The sequence below is a fragment of the Thermobia domestica genome, chromosome 13 (genome assembly GCF_964235325.1).
Source record: "Thermobia domestica chromosome 13, izTheDome1.hap1.1, whole genome shotgun sequence".
NCBI lineage: Eukaryota > Metazoa > Arthropoda > Insecta > Zygentoma > Lepismatidae > Thermobia > Thermobia domestica.
The window spans coordinates 143,129,183-143,152,017 of NC_137466.1; the positions used below are offsets into that span (position 1 = coordinate 143,129,183).

At 35.9% G+C, this 22,835-nt stretch overlaps 1 protein-coding gene across 1 annotated transcript in view; it reads right to left on the reverse strand.

Moving 5' to 3' along the window:
* LOC145667809 (uncharacterized) overlaps positions 1-22,835 on the reverse strand; it is a 120,590-nt gene that overhangs the window by 21,684 nt on the left and 76,071 nt on the right. Inside the window, exons 6-7 of the mRNA XM_081735240.1 lie at positions 11,369-11,571; positions 1,509-2,469 (exon numbers count right to left, since the gene is read on the reverse strand). Of these exons, the coding sequence (XP_081591366.1) occupies positions 1,509-2,469; positions 11,369-11,571 (1,164 nt within the window). The remainder of the gene's footprint in view (positions 1-1,508; positions 2,470-11,368; positions 11,572-22,835) is intronic.

Sequence of the window (22,835 nt, forward strand, 5' to 3'; positions counted from 1 at the left end):
ATTACATTTGGTTAGCGAAAGAGTTATATAATGTGTCAGAGTAAAATTTCAGTCAGACAGAAGTAATCCAAGTACAATTTAATTGGCCACTTCCTATTCCCAGTAATCTATGTGCTTGTTTTCACCAGTCCCACACTGTTATCAGCTTCCCTATCATAATCCCGGCTGGATACTGGACATAAAGATGTGATAGCCAATGAATGTCAACAGGATAAGCAGGACTATTGAGCATAAAATGATATATGATACGGATGAAGTCTAATGCCACACTTTATCAAATGCCCTTTCTATGTCGAATAAGATAAAACAGGAATAATTAATAAAATTCTAGTGATTGATTACAAGATTTTCAGGCAAAGAAATTAATTATGAATCGATTATGCAGGTGTGAAGCCATTTGACAAGAATGCGTTCAAACATTTTAGAGACAGAAGCAGTTCCTTATATCTGCTTATAAGAAAATATTCTAGACGTTGATATTATGAATTTAGGGGGTATTTTCAATATACTGGGACGGAAGCTGCTCTGAGCGGTAAAATACAAACACAAATGCCTACCGGAAGAGTGTAGTCCAAAAGAGGTGATGGTGATCTCATCAAAACCTAGAGCTGTATTCTGTCTGCTTCATACTGGCTACGTTATTTATTGCCTGCTTGGTGATGGGAACTGATAGTGATTGGTATTAACTACAAGTGGTTAGATTCAACATTTTTTTTTCTAAAAAGGATGTTAAGGAGTGTTGTTAATGTGAATCGAGTATAGTATTTTTGTGTACTTGAATTGCAGTTAATTGGAGTGTTTCTAATATGCAAAATGACGAATCGTTTTCATTAGATGATTACAAATTATAATCCAGAACTTGTTTAGAATTTCCCTGAACAATTACGGTATATCTCTGTTAGGAATATGTTAGGACAATGGTTCTACCTTTTTGACTGACGATACACTTTACCGACCACTCATGACATGTTGAAACACGTACCTGATTTTTCATTAATAATAACATAAATGATATTAATGTAAGTCTATAAGTTTCCATGAAGTAGTGACTATGCACTTGAGTATAATTGCTCCCGTTAGAGATCTTGGCTGGTTCACTCTGTCTCAAAATTCATTTTAACTAATTATAATATAATAATATTATAATTACACTTATAAATAATTATTAAATGATTAGTAATTTTTAAATTCTAAAATTTCGCGACGTATCGAACGGGATTATGTGAACCACTGTGTTAGGGAGTGAACATTTTATATGGGTTATTAGAAAGATATCTCCGACATAGTGTAGTAGTAACCTTGGTGGAAATTTGATTAGTATTAGAAAGATACATATTTTCATCTATATTTATTACTTTAAAAAAGTTGGTAGTAGAACATTATAGTAATAGAGTTACGAGATTTATGAATGTATAAACTGAAAATTACTTTCGTTTAAATCGCCCGTTAGTCTAAAAAATATTCTAATTACTTTTGATGTTTTTCTTTAAAAGAAAACAGCAACTTACCAACTTCATCATCTGCCATTTCTTGGGTTTCACAATTGTTGTTCTTGTAATCACTATATTTACTATCTCTTTCCTTTCTTAACTTAATCGCCAAACCAGCAATGTCTTTACGAGATATGTTATTGTTTTCAAACATTCCGATTGTCTTGTGAGCAAGCATTGTATACAAATTGTACAAATATGCTTCACCCAACGTAATTCTAAATATTCGTAAAATTTGTGGGACGAAAAACATACAAAAACATGGTAAAATCCTCCTCCAAGATGGTCTTGTTGCAGATTTGCAAAATTCCACAATATCAGAATTTTTCAACATTTTGCCATCAACTGCAAAAGCAAACATTGCAATTACATAGATTGGGTAATTCTCACAGAGCTCTTTCATTTCAACTTGGTTGTCAGAATTTCTGTTATTGACAATATCATCCATCATGACTTCAGCACACTCACAAATTGAGGAAAATGAACCTTTAATTCTAGCCAAAGTAAAACATGTGGTGAAACATTTCCTGAAAAATCTCCATCGGTTTCCTCGCATCCAGAAAAGTGTGTTTGAAATCATAGGATCAGCTAGGCTATCCGGACGATAAGTCCAATCTGTAAAATGTTCGAAATCTTTCACCAAAATATGTTTAATTAATTCAGGATCTCGCACTAAAAGACATGGCCGTGAACCAAGGAAGAACCCACCATACCGATATCCATTTAATTTAGCATGAATTTCAGCAAATTGCTGACCCAAGCTCATTTTTAACATCATCAAGTTTTTGAAATTACCAAATATTGGAAGTGGTTTTAAATAATGGACACCTTTCTTTTTCCAATGGTTAAATTGTCTTGTGACGTATAAATACAACACTATTAGAAGTATCACTAACAATATAAATGTCACCATTGCACTTGCTGCTAATATCTTCATTGTGGAATTGATGTTCCATCCAGAAATATTCACTGCATCGGCCTGAAATTAGAAAGAAAGTAAATATGAAATTTTATATGTATGTATGTTCTTAGTTAAATTACTTCAATTTAATTTTGAAAATAATTCGCTCAGCCAATATATACTTTTGAACTATTCTAGCCAGAAAATATTTTTCTTAAATTTTATATTCTACTTCATATGTATTTCATATTTTATGTAGTTGCTTTTCCTATAGCTTTGATTTATAGTAGGGATGGCCACATTTTCCGGAAAAATGGAAACGGAAAATTTCCGGAAAATCGGAAGACGGAAAATTTTCCGGAAAACGGAAGACGGAAAATTTTCCGGAAAAACGGAAACAGAAAATTTTCCGGAAAATCGGAAACGGAAATTTTCCGGAAAACGGAAGACGGAAAATTTTCCGGAAAATGAAAATGTTCATTGGAATAGTGACATTGGTCGTCTTACATTAAGAAATATAACGAAAAATGCTACGCGAAAACAAGTAAATGAGGCAATGCTCTTCACCATCTAATGCTATAGAAACGCAACTCAAACTTAACAGTGGATAGGAGAGAAAAGGTCGAGTAAATCAGCGACGAAACATTCCTTCCTCCTACATCTATTTGTACACTTGCTTTATCATGTACTTTTTTTGTTTGCGTGTGGGCTTGCAGATCATTCGTTTCCACCGGGAAATTCCCATCATGCGTGTGTTTCGGGGAATCCCCGATTATGCGTGTACCTGAGGGCAGAACTCTGGCAGTAAAGAGAGCTGGCAGTGTGTTATTAATACAACTGGTATGTTTATATTCCAACCATTGCTTATCGTGACCACGGTGATCTGTCAAGGTCACAGATCCTGGGGGGCCGGGGGCAGCCCCCTCAAAGTTCATGTGGACCCCGCATCCTATTTATAAATATACAATATTTTGCACAATTCGAATTCAGTTTGTCTTAAAACCCTCATATATACCTTCTGCATATGAATGGATCCCCAAAGTTACAGAGAAATCGGCGCCCTAGATTCTATAGAATCCACACGCAGTAGTATTGGCGGGAGTACACTACGTATTCCAACTGAGCTCAGGCGTTAGAACATCGGATTAACATTCAGAAGGCCGATGTTCGATTCGAGCGCCCTATCGTCCCGACTGTTTTTTTTTTCTGTAAGTTTATTACTCAGTTACATCCGACCTGAGCCATAGACTTTTTAACCCTAAGTCAAATTCAATTCTACTGATGTAATTCAATTTTACACTTTATCCTAGTGTTACCATCTTGCAACTATAAGCGTCACGAATTCCAAATACCGGTACTATTGACTATAAATACCATAGTATGTAACACTACTTGAAACTAGCGCCAGCTATTCATATAATGATCTATTCCACATAATTCTCTTCGTAACTTTTTCCGCTAATTTCTCTTAAACTGAAGGACGATTACACCTAGTCATCGATACATCAATTCAGTTCTCAATGCTGACTTATTATCTATGTTTCTGTATGCATTTGAAAGTTTTACTTATTATTAGAGCAACCCAAAAGCATACAAGGCATAAAAAGCATAATAGCTATTTACACCAAGGTGACCAGACGTCCCGTTTTAGTCGGGACAGTCCCTTTTTTGCAACCGTTGTCCCGGTTTTTTCTGATTCTCAAACGGGACGCCTAAATGTCCCGTTTTTAAGCAAAAATGACCCAAGTGTCCCATAATTATTATTCTAAATATAAATAGTCAATGCGAATTCTACACTCTTCAATACCAACACTCATTGGGAAGGTTCAGCCGTGTCTGGAACTTCTGAATGTTCAAGTGGGAATTGAGTGTTCTGTGGTTCAATTAGGAATTGAGTCGAAATTCTGAGTGTTCAAGTAGTTAAAAGTATTGTTAGGTAGTACTTCAGTTAGAAACGCTGTGTTATTTCTTTTACCTGTGTATTTTGTAAATTAAAAACTCTACTCAGTCCCAAAATGCAATCTGAAAGTCAGATATTTAGCCCCCCTCCCCCGCCTCCGATTCGTATGCGTCCCGTTTTTGCAAGTAAAAATTCTGGTCACCTTGATTTACACATATGGTTGGTACCTTGAACATGGTTGTGGCTGTCTAAGGGTCCAGAAAAAACTAATTTTAAAAGCATAATTTTAGAAAATAAAGCATAATTTAAAAGATATAGCACAATTCTTTAAAAAATCTCTTTAACTTCAAGTTTAACATACTGTATTAATATTTTTAAGAAACAATATTTACAATGCAAAATCATTGAGAACATAACAATGCAACAATGAAAAGCTTATTTTTATTTCTGTAAACTTTTTGGTCTAATCTTTTGGCGTGGAGAGAAGAATAAAGGACAAAAAGAAGAAAACTTCCACCAACAATGAATAGTACACAAGAACTCCACACTATACTGTTATGTGTACCTCTTGAAGTTGAGCACTTTCTGTACTTTTTGGTGGCATCTTTTACTTTCCCTTTCTGTATATATGCACCTCTAAGGCGCACACAAGTGATTTAAAAAAAAAAACTGACTCGAGTAAAGCCTCTCTTTACAGTGCATTAGGTAAAAAGTTCATTAAATATGAAAGAAACTGGTTGCATAAAATATTAATAAATAGATCAAGATATTTAGAACATTTAATGTATAGTAAAATTATACTTTATACACGATTAATGTAAAACAATGATTGAAATTAATAATAAAGCATAATAAAGCATAATCTGGAAAAAAATAAAGCATAATGTGGGTTGCTCTACTTGTTATTCTACATTCATGTTTTGTTACTAAATTGTGAACTCCTAATGCAATCAAAGTGTTTATTATTATTATTATTATTATTATTATTATTATTATTATTATTATTATTATTATTATTATTATTACATAAACGTAGATGATAATCTAGGTACTGCTACCTTTATATCTCAGATTATCGCTTCACCTGGCGCACGCTCAAATGCATCTAAAGTAACAGAAAGATCCCAGAAAAAATGTTTTACAAATAAGGGAACATAGTAGTGCGTAAGAAACAGAAAAGAATTCTGTCTTATCTCATAGACCCTAAACCTTGTTCTTCCGCAAGAGCAGAGGTGCTTCATAGTAAAATAAGTAATATGGTACCAAAGGATCTTCTTCCCTTACCTTTCGTTGAAGCAATTCGGTTTCTTGAATTTTTGAATGAAGTAGAACCAAGTTACCACTCACCATCCAGGTTAACTGTGACTCGCCGTATTGAGGCTTTGTTTTCTAAGGAGAAGTGTGGCTGCGGAATCGATTGATTTGACAACAGATAGCTGGGCTTCGCAGGTTACGGAAAGTTATATTACAATCACAGCCCACTATATGCTTCCATCTAAGTTCAATAAGTTCAGTCCTTCAAATAATTGAAATAGAAGTGAGGCACACAAGGGTAAACCTAACTCAGCACTTAGTACATGTTGCAGAGTAGTGGAACATTTTAGATAAAATACATGCAATTGTCTATGACAATGCTAGTAATATCACAAGTGCGGTACGAGAATTTCCGTATGCAAGCATATGTTGTTTTGCTCAGACCCTACAACTCTCTATAAATAAGGGACTTGCAATAGAGAAAATCGAGAAAAAGTTAAGTGTTGTTAGTCGGATTGTTTCCCACTTTAAATATAGTACGTTGGCAACGTCAGAACTGGAAAAACAGTAAAGGTTATTAGGATTGGAAGTACATTTCCTTATACAGCAAGTTAAAACTCGGTGGAACAGCATACATGAAAGATTACTAGAACAAAGAAGAGCTCTTAACAATGAATTATCAGATAGAAATAACAAAGACGTCAGATTGCAAGAAGTTTAACCCTTTAAGGATATCCAAAATTTTAGACTTTCACTCAAACAGCTACTGCTTCCTTACTATTTATCATAGGATCATGGTTCATACCTCGTTTTTCTCACGATAGAGCATACTTACCAACGGTACCACATGTCGGTATCATAAACCTTAACCGGAAAAATCGAATAAAAACGGAATTTTTCTGAAAAAAAAACACCCCTTCGTAACACTTGCGACCCTCGGGCCCGTCCCCGGTTTCACGTAGGGATCTAAAAAAATTGATGAATACCCAAAGGTACACACAATCCTTATGCAAGTTTCAATCTGATATCTTGAAAACTAAAGGCGTGAAAAAGTTTTGAAATTTGCCTTAAGAAAAAAAGTCACGTCCCTTCGCACCACTTGGCGCCGCCAAGTTGACCATTCGGTTCCAAAACGCATCTGCGGTATTCTTTGGTCCATCCTTGACTTGAAAAATAAAAAAAATCCCGCCTTAAATACCTATTATAGAACCTAAATAAGCGGTCAAAGACGATAGTACGCCATAGTATATGAATATACCATAACTCTTAAAAAGATTAAACTTCCTACAGACTAGGGATGACCACGTTTTCAGGAAAAACGGAAAACGGAATATAATTCTTCCGGAAACTGGAAAATTAGAAAGGAAAGACGGAAAATTTTCCGGAAAAACGGAAACGGAAAATATTCCGGAAAATCCGAAGACGGAAAATTTTCCGGAAAAACGGAAACGGAAAATTTTCCGGAAAACGGAAGACGGAAAATTTTCCGGAAAATCGGAAAACGGAAAATTTTCCGGAAAAACGGAAGACGGAAAATTTTTCGGAAAAACGGAAAACGGAAAATGTGATTTCCGGAAACCGGAAAACTCTTTTTCCAGAAATGGCCATCCCTAATTTATAGTACCCCATTCCAGCACCGAAAATATACGTATGAAACTTGAATCTGTAATTTATTATAGGATACAATCAACATATCTTCCATGTCGATAAGATAGCTACAATATAATCACACATTTCAAAGTACCAATATGCCACATGATAAAAATAAGAAAAGCTAGTGCAGACTGTAGATCGAAAGCACACAAACAACAGGCTGTGCGCTATTAAAGTATAAAATAATATACCACGAGTTCACAAAATCCTTTGTGTTGTGTCATATCGTGTCAAATAGGTTTTGGTTTTAGTGAACTGATTTTTTGTTACAAAAATATTGTTCACTACATAAAAGTGTTGGATTGTCTATGAACAGGCTTTCGTTGCAAATTGCAAATAGATTAAATAATTGTCTTATTATGCAACTGTACTCATCTGTACTTGTCAAAACTCAATACAGCATTAGATGTTACGTATTCGTGATATATATTTGAGATACCAAAGCGCATATATTTAATTCTTGGCAGTGTGCTAGTAGTTTGCCCCTGTGTCTGCAATACGAAAGGTGTTTTGCAAATGAGGCACATACTCTTTTGTATTAAGTTGTTTGATATTCTGTATGCTCTGGGTTAGTTTATGATTTTGAGGATCGGCGAAGATTGGAATATCTTACCGAAAATGAGTTATTGGTATTGGCGAATGTTGCCGGGTTGTGATTAAACCCATGTAGAAGAGTGAATGTTGTCGGGTTACAATAAAACCCAAGTTAAAGGGAGAATATTGTAAGATTGCACTTAAACATACATTGAAGAATGAATTTATTTATTTAACAATCACCAAATACAGCTCAGAGGCCATTTTACACTGGATATCTAACAATAACAATAACAATGGAAAAGATTGGGAAGGTATTGGTCAGAGAATTTTTATTAGGTACCATCCCGGCATTTGCCTGGTAGGACTGAGGAAATTCCTGGTAAACCCGTCAGGATGGTCGGCAGCGGAAATCGAACCCACGACTTCCCAAATAAGAAGCCAATCCTCTACCACTTGAGCTACTTCGCTCTGTCGGGGTTGCAATGTTATCGGGTTGTAATTAAACCTACGTTCAAGAGTGAAATGGTCCGATAGTGATTAAACACACGTAGAATATTAGTTCCTTAGTAAAGAGTAATCCAGACGAATATGTTAGTTATTTCGGAATATGAGTAAAATATCTCTTGATTCTTAAAAGCTTACCTCTAAGTCGCCATTGTTCCCTAAGTAGCTTAATAGATTTGTAACGAAATTGCAACTAGTAACTTATAATAAATATATTGAAAGTCTAATTGCAGGAAGTTTCATATTACCTTATCTCGAGCATAGCATATTTAAGAATATTTTTTAAAGGAAATACATTTTGTTGAATGAATTGGTTAACTTATTTCCTTCTTGGGGCCGCGATGGTAGCTGGCATAACCGTTGGACTTAAAAACTTAAAGATTTCATTTTCATTCTTTTATAATACGTAATGAAACACCTATAAAGTATGTATAGTACTTTTAGATTACTCTTATCGAACAATTTTACCTAACATCCATTAAAGTAAGTTTGAAATTATCAGTTTGAATACCATTCATTAGTTGTAGTTTCATTCTTCTCTACCTCTTTATCCTTTCGCCGTACGCCTTGCACTAGCATTTGATTTTTTAAATTTTAATAAATGTGACACTGCGTCAACCATATTGAATGTTAAATACTCTTGTTATCCTAGTATTAATTCTTTGATTACAATGAATCTATGGTGCCGGAATAAATAATATATTATATAACTGTCACCTCCTGATCCTTAACGATATTATTTTATCGTTGTTTGAGCCACACAATGAGTAAATTAAATTGACATAATACAAAATGTCGTTTATTGTTCACCTTCCTTTCTTTTTATAAACGTTTTGATTCTTCGAAGGTAATTTACATTATATCCTTACTTCTGTTACCATAGCAATAACTAAATATATCGTCTTGGCAGGGGCGGATCCAGGGGGGACGATCGGGGCGATCGCCCCCCCCCCCAGAAGAGCAAACTTTCTTATTTTTATGTATAAATAAAACCCATCCCAAAGTTTGGAGCCCTTAAAAGTAGCAGTATGACAACCCACCGCCCCCCCAGAAGTCGGTCCTGGATCCGCCCCTGCGTCTTGGCGATGACAACAACAACACATTCATTTATTTGTTACATTGATTTTATAATATATATTTTCTTTTCTTCTTCTTCTTAATTCCTCATGGCTAGCGCATATTTTATATACAAGATCGGACATTTTGCCCAAAGAATACAAGAGTACAATTTATAATACAACATATCGTTGTACTTGTGATGCCTATTTGAAGCACCGTACCTTCCTACAGTTCAGTGCTAGGTAGTTTCGACGGTGTGTGAAAGAAGAAAAAACAGGAAAGTTCATGCACGTTTTTTGACCTGATGTAACTTTTTAGTGGAATATGTTAAGGTTTCACACAGAAGTGGTTATCAGCAAATGGTTAAGTAAGACATATATCGAAGCGAAGACCCTACTTTACTCGTCGCATATTAGAAGAATTATATTACTTTGCGAGTGCCTGCTCAGCGCGTGCACAAGTTTACAGTGCTCAAAATGGTCGAATTCGGACGTTTAGGGAAGGGTGAATTCGGACAGGTTTATTACGTTAAGCTGAATCCGGACAATGTGAGTAATGAACTAAGAGGATTCAGAACACTCTCTCCTCTCTCGCTTTTCACGTTTATGATTGTGAAATAGTACGTGAGGTCTATTGCTTATATCTGGCTAGCGTCTATTCATTTTTGCCGTAAATGGACTCCGAGGAATCATCAGAAAAAGCTATAAAATTATCTTAGGATCTACAAACACAACTAAATTACAAAATGCTAATCATAAAGTGCTCAAAAATGTTACACTACTGAATGGCTACATCATCTGGTATATTCCCATTTGATCAGCAACAAGTTCGGGAACATGAATTTCTTTTGTCGAATGAACATGATCCACCAGTGGCTGGAAACAATTCCTCTTTTGTGTCATCAGACTCATCCCCAAACACGTCTCAATTGCCTTCAGAGTCCTCAGTTAAACAGTTTATATCTTTTCCTGCTGTTGCTTCTTCCAACCCCACATCCCGAAGGTCGGCGTTGCTGAAAGATTAAGTATCACAAATTGCAGTTTGTTTCAATCTGTCTCCTCAAACACAATCGAAGGTATGGATGAAAACAACTGTGGATTTTATGGGAAGAACTATTTTGCACCATCATCAAGCAAATACGATTCCTGGGTGTCCTGTATTGTGTGTAAGACCTGGTTTCATGAAAGATGTGTGGGAGGTGATAAGGAACTGTATTTTATCTGTGGACGATGTGTCTGAATTATGACTAGTGCTTCACGAAACTGGCAGACGTCATTAACGCACAAAAGAAAAAATAAATAAGTGCTAGTGTCAGTGCACACATATTATACATTTTACTAATAATTTAGCTGTTACTAACAAAAAATAGTAGTACAATGTAGTTCTAATGGAAACAAATGCTTTACTATGTTTAATGATTAAACATTATAGTGGTAGTTACACTACTGTACATTTAGCTTACAATTTCAACAGTAATTAATATAGAAATTGCTATGTTAGTAATTTGTATGTATTTATCATGTATTTGTACTTATATCCTGTACTTATCATGTTAGAATGTTAGTATAGTAAGATAGTAATCTAAAATATACCTATCATGTATATATCTTCCTTCAAAATTCAGTGTCCGGAATCGCCAGCCTACTGTCCGGATTCACCCTTCCAAATTTGCAAATCAAAGATTTTGTCAACTTTCAGAAAATTATTTTTTTACTTCTTAACATGCCATTCCAGAAAAACTATTTCAGCTGTACATGCATACCAACATATCATTAAATACTATGACGAAGTATTGGATATTTTCGTTTAGCGGGGTAGCAGTAAAAGAAAGAAACATCAGAAGTGTCCGGATACACCCAAACTTACCCTAATTTATTTGTTATATAAATGAAATGAAATCTTGAACGTAACATCTTACTATTAGTCTATATCCTTTATATTGAAAAAAGACAGATGACTAATGAAAGTAAATAATTATGAAAGTCAATAATTGGTCGAGTGATAATGTAGGAGGGAACGGAAAAACTCCGAGAAAACTTACAAAAACAATATTGTTCACTACGTACTCACTTGGCCTGGGACCGAACGAGTGATTCCTCGTACCAAAATTAAGCGTGCTTTACCACTTTTTGCACAATTCTTTAGTATTCTTATTTTCTTGTCCTTTCTCGATTGATTACTACTAGATTCAAGACAAGCACAAACACGGAAACATCGAGACAATTCAAAACGTCCATGTTCTCCAGAGAGACTCGAATCTCCAAGGGTTTCGCCTCACAATCATGAACCTTCGGCGTGTTCTTCTAACTGTGCTGTGATTAATGCTTCTGGCTTCAACGACCAATACTGATAGTTTTTCCACTGCGACATTTCCTGTCCCAGATTCATGAATTAATTACAGAAGATGATGATGCTATTATAGAAAAATGTTTCGTTTAACCTCGGAGAATTCACCTTGAAACCTTGTAGGTGAAGGTAGTTCTCCAAAATTTCTGAGTCGTTTCCGTTTATTTTCCTCACCTTGAGACTGTTATAAAAGCCAATATTGTAGTAAAATATCTATATTGTACTAGAACCATAAAATGTTTACCTTCACTTTGATCGACTAATTTTATTGAACTTCCATTTCTCTCAATATAGACGGGATACGCTTAAGTTCTCCAAGACAAATGAACTAAGGATAACAAGGAGCATAAAGAGAAAACACTTTGTTATATAAAACGATAATCGTGCCTGTTGTGCTGTATGGTTGCGAAACACGGTCACTGAGTCTGAGAGAAAATCGCAGACTGAAAGTATTTGAAAACAAGATTCTTAAACCAATATTCGAACTCCAAAAGGAACGGGAATGGGGAATGGCGGAAACTTAATAACGAGGAACTCCATAATTTTATACCGTTTATAAAACCATTGTTAGGGTCATCAAGTCTAGAAGGCTCAAATGGGCAGGTTATGTAGCCAGCATGGAAGAAATTAGAAACGCTTTCAAAGTTCTAACTGGAAATCCAAATAGGAAAACGAAAATTAGGAAGACCGAGGCGCAGATGGCAGAACAATATTAAAATGGTTCCCATAGAGATTGAAATATGAAGTAGAAACTGTGTCCAGGAGGCTAAGGACAGAAATCAAAGGAGAGCTTTTGTAAACGCGGCACTGAACCTCTTGTGTTCATAGGCCATAGAGCTTATATTATGTTGTTGAAACATTTAGCTTCTTTTTATTTGACAGAAATGTTGTTATAGGAACTAAAAAGTTTTTCTCTAGTAAAGAGGAATTCGATTCAAGGTTCCTACAAATTAGCTATTTACGTTAATACTTTCTTTCTTTCAAAGTCTATATATATATATATTCCTGTTTGTATAGGTGCCCTTTTAGTAGACTTGTCCACCGCCCTCATTAGTATCCCAGCACGGCCCTGATCACAGGCTGTATCTATTATTAGTTCTATAACTGCATTTCCACCCTGCATATACTTTATTAATTAGGGAAATGATTTGCGTAACTGAAAGTCTGAAATGAAAAGTTAACCGTTGATTTTTATTAAGTGTCAAGGCAATCTAGTTATGCTAATGTTACCTTCCTTCATAATAAGTTTCCGCCTTTCTTAGCTTGGCGCAAGGATGTTCAAGAGATACCTGCAGCAGTAAGTGCGCCAGAAATTTTTACTTGGGGGGTGTTCAAAATAAAAGGGAGGGGTGCTCTCAGAATAGTGATCTACATTTTTAAACAAACTCAAAGAAAACAGTATGTTTTGTTACGCAACTATTGCAATACTACTACTACTACTACAAATAATAATAATAATAATAATAATAATAATAATAATAATAATAATAATAATATAAGCTCTTAGCAGTAGTACGTTCAATAAAGGAAGTTCACACATTTGAACATTTATTATTAAACTAAGTAACACAGTGAAACCTCTCGAAACGGACGTAGGTGGAACACGATTATTTGTCCGTAAATGAGAGTGTCCCTAAAAGAAAGGGTTCTCTCTCATAACACCACACCACACATATTTATGGCATGGAAGAATAAGAAATTTTCTCCTCTTATGAAGCTGTCCACTATTGAGAGATGCCCGTTAAGAGAGGTTTCACTGTATAAGGAATTAACCACCACTATTTTACCCAGTATTTACATATGAATTGATTGTATACGAATCATTGTAATCATGTTGCAAAATTCTGTCATTATTTCAATTTATTCACTCCCAGCAAGTTTTAGTGGGTGATTTTTTAAAAATATTAATTGGGAAAAAATTCCCTCGTCCCATGCTGAAATCATTCGTTTAGTAATTAATACTGTACATAGTTGCAATTTCATTATTTTAATGTTCTAACCCTGTTGTTAACGTTAATTGTTGTGATATTATTTGATCTCTTAATCTTCGCTCTTGACCCTTCCTTGCTACGTTATTGGCTCTAATTATCTTTCATAAGGAAATTATTCATTGATTTAATTGTTTTCCAGAAATCCAGTTTTTCGATTTACAAATTTTTGAATCTTTCTGTTTTGTCTTATTTTAATGCAGCGTAATTTTAACAATCCGCTCAATGAATTTACGTGAATAAAAATTCACTTTACAAAAAATTAAGCTAGCGACAAATGCGTTCCTGCATAACACTAGACTCAGTCTAACATATATATAATTCTTACTTCGATCGATCTCTTCATTTCTAAAAACGTTTTGACTACACCCTTCTAACTTCCGTCCGTTGATACACCACTTGCAGAGTAGCACTTATCAACTTATTCTGATACAGGCTAATTACTATATTGTCACATTTTTTTCTTTTTGAGGAGGAGGTAGGTGAATGACCGCTCAAGACGTTGCCAATTTCAGTCATTTGCATCTGTCCATCAATCTCTTTTCTCGGCAACGACCGCGGAGCCCAGGAGGGTAGGTATGAGCGGGTCTGTTTTGCCAATTGTTTTGATCGAAAGACCGTCCGGAACAATGAGATCATATGATTCTCGAAGCCGTACATGAGAACGAGGTCGCTTCGTATTTTGAAGTGAAATAAATAAATAAGAATATTGCCTTTTTGCCTAAACGTTAAACGTTTTTCAAGTTGATGTAATAAATAACCTTTGATACCGATTGATACAATTGGATTTGGGGGAGTATTCCTTTTCCATCCAGAGGTGTGTGTAAAGAAATTTGGGGGTGTTAGGGGGGTGTTGGGGGTATAGATTACTCCCTGACCTGCAGCGACCTGAAGTAAAACATTTCGAAAAGTGTAGGAATATTGAGCTATTTTCCGCAACTTGGAAGGTCGTTCTTTTGACAAATATATTGAGGAATAAATTTGTTCCAATAACGTGACAGTATATGCGAGGTATGCATTTTATGTGATTGTTACAGTGTCTTTTAGTAAAGCCGTGGCCCACAATTCTTAAAATGGATAGTCAACAACAAATATTGAACATTCTGACCTAATTAACAAAAAAGCAGTATCGTAACAACCTTCTTCGGGTCACAACCCAGTACAGGAGGATATTTATGGAGTTCCCAATCAGCGAGTTGTTTTGAAAATATAAGAGACCTACTGTTAATGCGGAATTTGAATCATTACTTTTTGAACAAATCGATGACTTTGTGTTCCCATCGAGAAATGGAACCTCGGAACACAGTTACTTGTTCAGGAAGGGATACCAAACTCGTTGTGAAGTATAATACTATTCGTTTTCTATATTTTGCATTAAAAACAACAATGATTGCGGTAATTAAGATACTTTTTGTACTAGAAATAAACAGTAGCAAATCTTCGTTCAGTTTTTAGGTGGACATTTTCTAACTAGTCTATGTTTCACTTCCCAATTGTTAGAGTGAGAGTAATGAATTTTGCTCTCAGAAATTGGCTGTCTCTAATGTGACAATGTTGCCTACGGGACGAGACAGAGCTCTTCTAATAGAAATGTATATGCTTTCCGAGACATCCAAACTTCCACAACATCTTTTTTTGAGACGAGACCGACAACTTTTGTCTCGAAAAGAGACGAGAGTCAATACGACCAGAACTTTCTAAATTCGAGAGGAGAAACTTCTTGTCTGTCATTGGCAGCGCTAGTTTGTCGAAGTCTTAGATATCGAATTGTTCTCTTGTTTTATAAAAGCTATAAATAGATAAAGTGATTGTACGAACACAATACAAAAAAAGAAACATTTATCAACAATTAAAGACAAACAAGTCATTACACAATACGTACTCCACTGGCTCCGCGTAGCGTAGTCGCTAACTCTCTCGCCTTTGGTGCTAGCGGTCCCAGGTTCGATTCCCAGTGGGTCAGTCGGTCGAAAAAGTGTAAACAGCTTTCTCAGACCATTCATCATGAATAGGGTTGCCATATTTTTTTCATTCAAGATACGGACAAACTTTAAAAATGACGACCCATCAAAGATACAGTGCCCAAACACAGAACATATATTTTTAAATTTCTTACCTATAAGTCACCTTTTTATGTTATCACACAATTGTTTACTGTAATACTTAAAACACTATTGGAAACTAACATATTTTATATTTTTTCATTAACACAAAAATAATAATTCGTGACGTTAAATTACGTATATTAAATCTAACTAAAAGAACCCTGGACTGGAAAAATGAGACACACTTTAAAATCATAACCTACTTTATTAACGGTAACTATAAGTTTTAAGCTCTAAGATGAAAACACAATTTCTTTCACCCGAAGTTTTAGCGATTCCGGACTCGGAAATTTTTGGGCAGCACCAAAAACTGTCAAATACGGACATTTTCCTGTTTCATGCATTGTACGATACGGACACGGACACGGACCCAAAAATACAAACAGTCCGTACAAAATACAGACATATAGCAACCCTAATCATGAGTGGAGGTTTTCCTCACGTTTCCTCATTCACACCAGGCAAATGCCGGGATGGTACCTAACATACAGGTCCCAGGCTGCTTTCTTTTTCCACGGATAGTGTTATCACCGAGAGACATCATCGCTGATACCTAACGGGCTAACATGGCCATAGATGCCGAAAGCTCAGAAATCTATTTCCTAATCCTAATATTTACTTCAATACTAAATATGGCTTAAATGTCGTTATGATCACAACCTTCGTGGATCTCTAGTTACGCGGAAGTATTTTGGTAAATTCTAGTCGAAATTAAGAAAAGAATAAGATATGAATTTTGTACGTAAATTTACGATCGAGACTCGATAAGCCCTTTGAGATAGGAAAGAATTATTCTAAAAAACGAAACAAAATAAGACGAAAAACAAAGGTTTTCTCGTCTCGTCTCATGGGGAACACCATGTTTTCTATATTTTGCACTGAAAGGAATAATGATTTGGTAAAATTAAGCCATATTGTACTAGAAATAAAAAAAATAAATAAAGTAGTAAATCCTCGTTCGATTTCTGGATGGAGACTTCCTACAGTAACTGGTCTATGGTTCTGTTTTCCTTGTTAAAATGAGCGTAATGCACTTTTCTCCCAGAAGTTGGTTATAGTATCGTGAGCAATGTTAATGACAATACGAAGTTAACGAGATGCTCAATGAACTGTCTTACTGTGTACCAGGATCTAACCATTAATATGAATAAGCGTATGCAATTTACAATGTAATCTCTATTATAAAGTTTAAAAATATTATTCTATATAATTTACCTGTATTATGCTCGTCCAACAATTACGACTGTATTTGTAAATATTTTAAATGCTCTGAGAGTCCGCAGTATATAATCCCTGTTCACTTAACAAAAACAACGAAGACAAGAGGGCAAAACTACAGAAAGCGAAACTGGCCAGTAAGTGACACAAACTGAATTTTTCTTGTTAAGGTCTTCAAAAAAAGTTATTACGCAAAACTTAGACGAGGTCATTTACGTATAAATCCCTGATTCAAAGCTAGTAGCTTCCAGATAATACGAAACAAGATTTCCTCTTCCAAGGTAGTCGAGAACGGATAACACTTACGTTCACCATTGATTATATTTTTGTTTTAGCTTTTGTTTAGGGGTGGGATGTAAATGTGAAAGTCTTGTTTCTTTTCCGATTAGTGTTTTGTCCAGTGTTTTATTACCATGACCTTTCACAATTTGTGTCATATAGAGGAAGCACACGTGACTGAAGACATGCATTTCTATCCAGAAGTTGGTCCTACAAAGCTCACTATGACCTTCGTGATCTCTCCTTTTGAACTTGTAAATCTTGTGGTTCCAGAAGCCATTGTAGCCAATGAGATGGTTTCGTGAAGACATGATTAATAGCGTTTTGAGTAACATTAGATCACTTGTAATGTCCTATAATCATCTACAGGATATTCTGGAACACCTCAATAATTTTAATTTGGTACTCTAATAGTATTCTAGAGCTCCTTCGTGGCTAAGCGGTTCGATTCCCAGCAAGAGCTCATGTGGTTCGGATTCCACGTTAATCAGTAGGTCCATGCCTCATATAGCCTCGCTGCTGAACGGGATGTTAAACTCAAAATCAACTGAACTGTATTCTAACTACATGTTTTGGTATAGCTTCCCATTTATTCTGAATTTTCCCTACACCTGACATTGAACTCTTTAGTCTAGAGAAGGGAAAGCTGTTTCTCGGAACTCACTGTAACTGCGAGGCAAGAGAGACTTTTTTTTTTTCGTATAGCACACTGGAATTACTGCTGTAACAATAACCAATATGTTCACTTACCCAAATATGAATCCAAGAATTTTATATAATCTGGGTTTTACCACTGACTGATCCGTTTGCTTGCCTCTTCGAGGACATTTGATCCTTGATCTTACGATCAAGAGTGTCTAGAAAGAGGAAGAAGGTCTAGCACCAATCGCTAACGCTCTCGGCTTCGGTGCGAGCGATCCCGAGTACGATTCCCTGTGAGGTCACTCGTTCGAAAAAGTGTAAAAAGCTTTTTCAGGCCAGGCATCCTGAATGAGATTTCCCTGAATTGCCCTCATTCACAACAGGCAAATCCCGGAGTGGTATCTACCATGTAGGTCCCATGCCGCTTTTTTCCTTCCCTTTCCACGAATAGTGTGCTCGCAGAGGGATGTCATCCCTCATACATGACGAGCTAACATGCCCATAGATGGTGAAAGCCCAGAAATCTGAATCCTAAATCTAAGTGTAACTCTGAAGACCCCCGAGAGAAAGAGAGTTGAGTTGATTTTGAGTTTAACGTCCCGTTCAGCAGCGAGGCTATATGAGACGTGGACCTGCTGATTAACGTGGAATCCGAACCACTTGAGCTCGCGCCGGGAATCGAACCCGGGTTTACCGCGCCAAAGACGCGTACGCTAACCGCTTAGCCACGAAGCCGAGAGAAAGAGACTCAGAAGGGGTTGAAAACCTGATTGAGCCGTCTCTATGAAAACAGAAAGGTAACAGTCGCATTGAAAAGGGATTAGACTCTATTAGAGCGAGTAGGGGAAGGTAGTCGAATTCTGCGCGGTGGATAATTCTGCGCACACGTGTTTCTTCAACTTGGAGATTCTTTACGACACATTGGTTGCTGCTGCCATGAAGCGACCGTTACTAGTAACTAATATTAAAGAAGGGAAGCCAATATGTCAAATGTTTAGGCTGAAAGTGGCAGTTGAATTATTTCTTCCCTGTTGATGTTAAATTGTCTTCAAGAGAATTAAGAGGTACGTTCTATATTTTATATATTTCTAGATCGTTACTTTTATATTCCATTTATATTGTAAATGGACATTATAATTACGGCAATTCGTAGTTCTAATCAATTTTTAATAGCTCGTAGTTTTGTGTTTTTTGTTAAATTGCGGAGTGGGGCTATTCTGCGCAAAATCGATGGGTTATTCAGCGCAGTGCGCAGAATTGCACCTCAAGAAGTTTTATGTTAATAACAAGCATACGTAATAGATCTGCAAAATATCGTCACACTCTGATTAAAGATACAGGGAAGAATAGAAAGAGAAACTACGAGAGGTAGTTATGCAGAGGAACAACTAAGAGAAGCTATCAGTGCTGTTAAAAGTGAGTGTGCGATTCGAGAAGTTGGAAGATTGTACGAAATAGCAGAATCTACTATTCGTCTACGGATAAAAACTGGAAATATGGAACATGCTACTCTCGTAAGTGTTCTCGCGAGAACAAAACACGAATTGGTGGACTATGTGATAAGCGTTGCAAGCGTTTGGTATCACACCTATAGACCATCGGCGTTTGGCATACGAATTTGCTGAAGCAAGTCGAATCGCGCATAATTTTGATGGAACTACCTAACTTGCTGGAAAGGACTGGTTGAGACTATTTCTTTAAAGAAATCCAAGAATAAGCCTAAGGAAACCTGAAGAAGTAAGTTTGAATAGGATAAATTGATTCAATGAAGAAGCGGTAACACTATTCTTCAATAACTTGGAAACAGTGATGAAAAAGCACCATTTTCCCCTAAGTAGAATTTTCAACGTGGACAAAAGGGGTATTTCGAATGCAAAAAAACTTGTGAGAATTTTAGCGCCTAAAGGTCAGAAACAGGTAGGAAGTGCTATGGTGTGCGAGCGTGGAAAGACAGTCACTGTTGTGTATGCTTGTAGTGCATTTGTAATCTTCGTCCCTCCCATGTTTATATTCTCACGGCGTCGCATGTACGATCTCGCCAGTATTTTCGATGAAGCATACGTCAAAGTTCCAACTATGGACAAAGTCATAGGTGGATTTAGGGCTGTGGGAATAATACCATTAAACCCTGACAAATTTTCAAAATCAGACTTTCACGATGTCACTTATGGAGGAACCTAACATAGTCATTACTGCTGGAGATGATGAGGACAGGTTGGTATAAAACGTCGAGGAAACTAGTCGTGATTGTGGAATTCATACTTCAACAGAACATAGTTTTAGTGTCACATCTCAGAATGACATTGTTCTCCCTTATCATAGCACGCTTATGATTTCAATACACTCAAAAATATGTAATATTTTGTTCAGTTATAAAACAAGTAGAGAATAAAGTATATAGTAAAACCTGTAGCCCACCTTGTCGTTCTTTTTCTGAACCCATGCCATCTACATATCTAAGTATATGTTATTAAAATGTTTCCTTGCTTTAAACATATATATTTGCTTTGCGCAGAATTACCCCATATTACGCGCAGAATTACCCACCTAGTTGGGTAATTCTGCGCAAATGTATAGTTCAGGTTTTTTGTCTATTGTCGAGCACTGGTATGAGCTTTTACTCAAACTACGTCTTTAGCTTGTCTACTACACAGCAAACAATGGCTGTGCAAAGTTATGTCGTGATACTTACAAAAACAGCGGAGAAATAACGATTTTTCCTTAAGTGCGCAGAATTCGACCACTTTCCCCTAAATTTAAACATTAGAGCGAGTAAATTTTCTCACAACCCAGTGGAAATCGATCCTAGTCTACTCATAAAAACAGGTAGACAGCTTGGTGACTAAGTTACCGCGGTTCTAAAGTAGACATGATAAAAGTATGGTACTATGGAAACAATTACAAAACAAAACTTCAGAATTTTTGGAATTATAGTTAGTTAGGGTAGAAAAAGACAAAGAACATCCAATGGTGCTCACGCTTGGTAAAAATTTTAATTGCACTTTTTTATACTAATTTGAAGACAACGAGACCAAATAAACTACTTTTTTTAAAAATTTATCTGTCCATGGGGCACGAGAAAAATAGGCTCAATGTTGAGTCTTTTAAAGTACCGCTTATGCTAATAGTAAAAGTGTCCATGATTTGATAGAATTCTAATTGCAACTTTTATACTAGTTTTTTATATATATATATATATATTTTATTTAGAAAAAACATCTTATATACTTAGGTAATTATACGATATGTGTATTAAGTATGTTTATGATTTGTAGTACGATATGTTCCATAAATTTACTCTTTACGGTCAATAAAACAAAGACGAATATCGAAACTTTGAAGTCCCCTTTGGCCCCATGGATAGACAAGTTTTAAAATTATTCCATTGGATTCAGTGTTCTCAAGTTAATATTTTTAAAACATGCGATTAAAACTGTATGGATGAGCACTTTTATCATTAGCATAAGCGTTGGTTCAAATGTCCCGAATTTGAAGTCGTTTCTTCAGCGTCATTCAATGGACGAATAAGCTTTAAAATATTTCAATTAGATTTTGCGTTCTCAAATTAATAGAGAAACGCAATTAGAAATGTATCTAAGCTTGGACACTTTCTTACTAGTGACTTGATGGAATATTTTTTAAATACTTAGAGGTCCAAGTACAGTTATTATGAAGAAACATGAAATATTATGAAGAAACTAGCAGTAGAGTCGTTTCGCGAAATGCATTAAACTATGAATAATAAACTACTTGACATAACAGCCCTTGTTGTAAGCCTGAACCGCTCCAACGCCATCTGTTAGCGAGTGGTTGAACTACATCTAGCCTAGTGATGAACACACGTTTAGCGTGTTGCGTCATTCTGTCTCTAACAGGCGTACCAGGAGTTTTCTTGACCTAGTGGTCATCATGTCTTTTATCCACGTGACTCCCCAGTTTTTCTCCTTGACCCTGGGTGGACGCCGAAAATTGGGAAGCGCCACCGGGGGATCGAACTCGAGTCCAATGTTCTACTAGACTACGGTGTCCCCAAGCTATAAATAATACTCGCACCAATCAGAGATAGCTAAGATTTCAATATGTGGTAAGTGAATAATATTGCCCATGGAACACTATGGATGCGAAAAATGGTCATTAACACAATGAAGTGAACACAAACTGAGGATATTCAAGAAGAAAATCTGGAGAAAATTTTCTTTTCGAGGCAAGAGAGACGAACGAAAAAAGATAAAAATAAAAGCAACAACATAGCACTTTGTAATACATAGGATGAACCGTTAAAGTGACTCATCCTTGTAACTTCTAAGCTATTTTATAAAAAATATGAACTTTTTACGAAGCAAATATCAAGTGAGTGAAATCATTTCACATATTCTGCAACACCACCACATTAACAGTAATGTCAACTCAAAATGAAGTTGAGCCCCTTCGTGGCTAAGAGGTTAGCATACGAGCCTTTGGCGTGGAGAATCCGGGTCCGATTCATGGCGGGAGCTCATGTCGAACTCCACGTTAATCGGATTCCACTTTAATCAGTAGGTTCCGTCTCATTTAGCCTCGTTGCTGAAAGGGACGTTAAACTCAAATCTCAACTCAACTCAACATGAAGTTTCTTTATGCGCTGTGGATGTTCCGGTTTGACATATCGAGTTATTGTGAAGAGTACTTTGATGTTTTCGTTTAGTAAAGCCATAGTTATAAGTTCTTAGATATGATGGCACTTCTTCGAAAAAAATTCTTTAAAAATGTCAAAATTTTCAATCCCTTGTAATTTTACTACTATTTATTCGAAATACTTTATAGCATGGTCATAATATATGATACTAAGGGACCTTGAATGTACATAATTCAGTCCGTCTACCTTACGCTATTACTGTTGTAAAAACATCAAACGTTGGATGTTTGCGACATTGTATGGTTTGCAACATAATGAATGTAATATTGCGAATTTTCAGTACC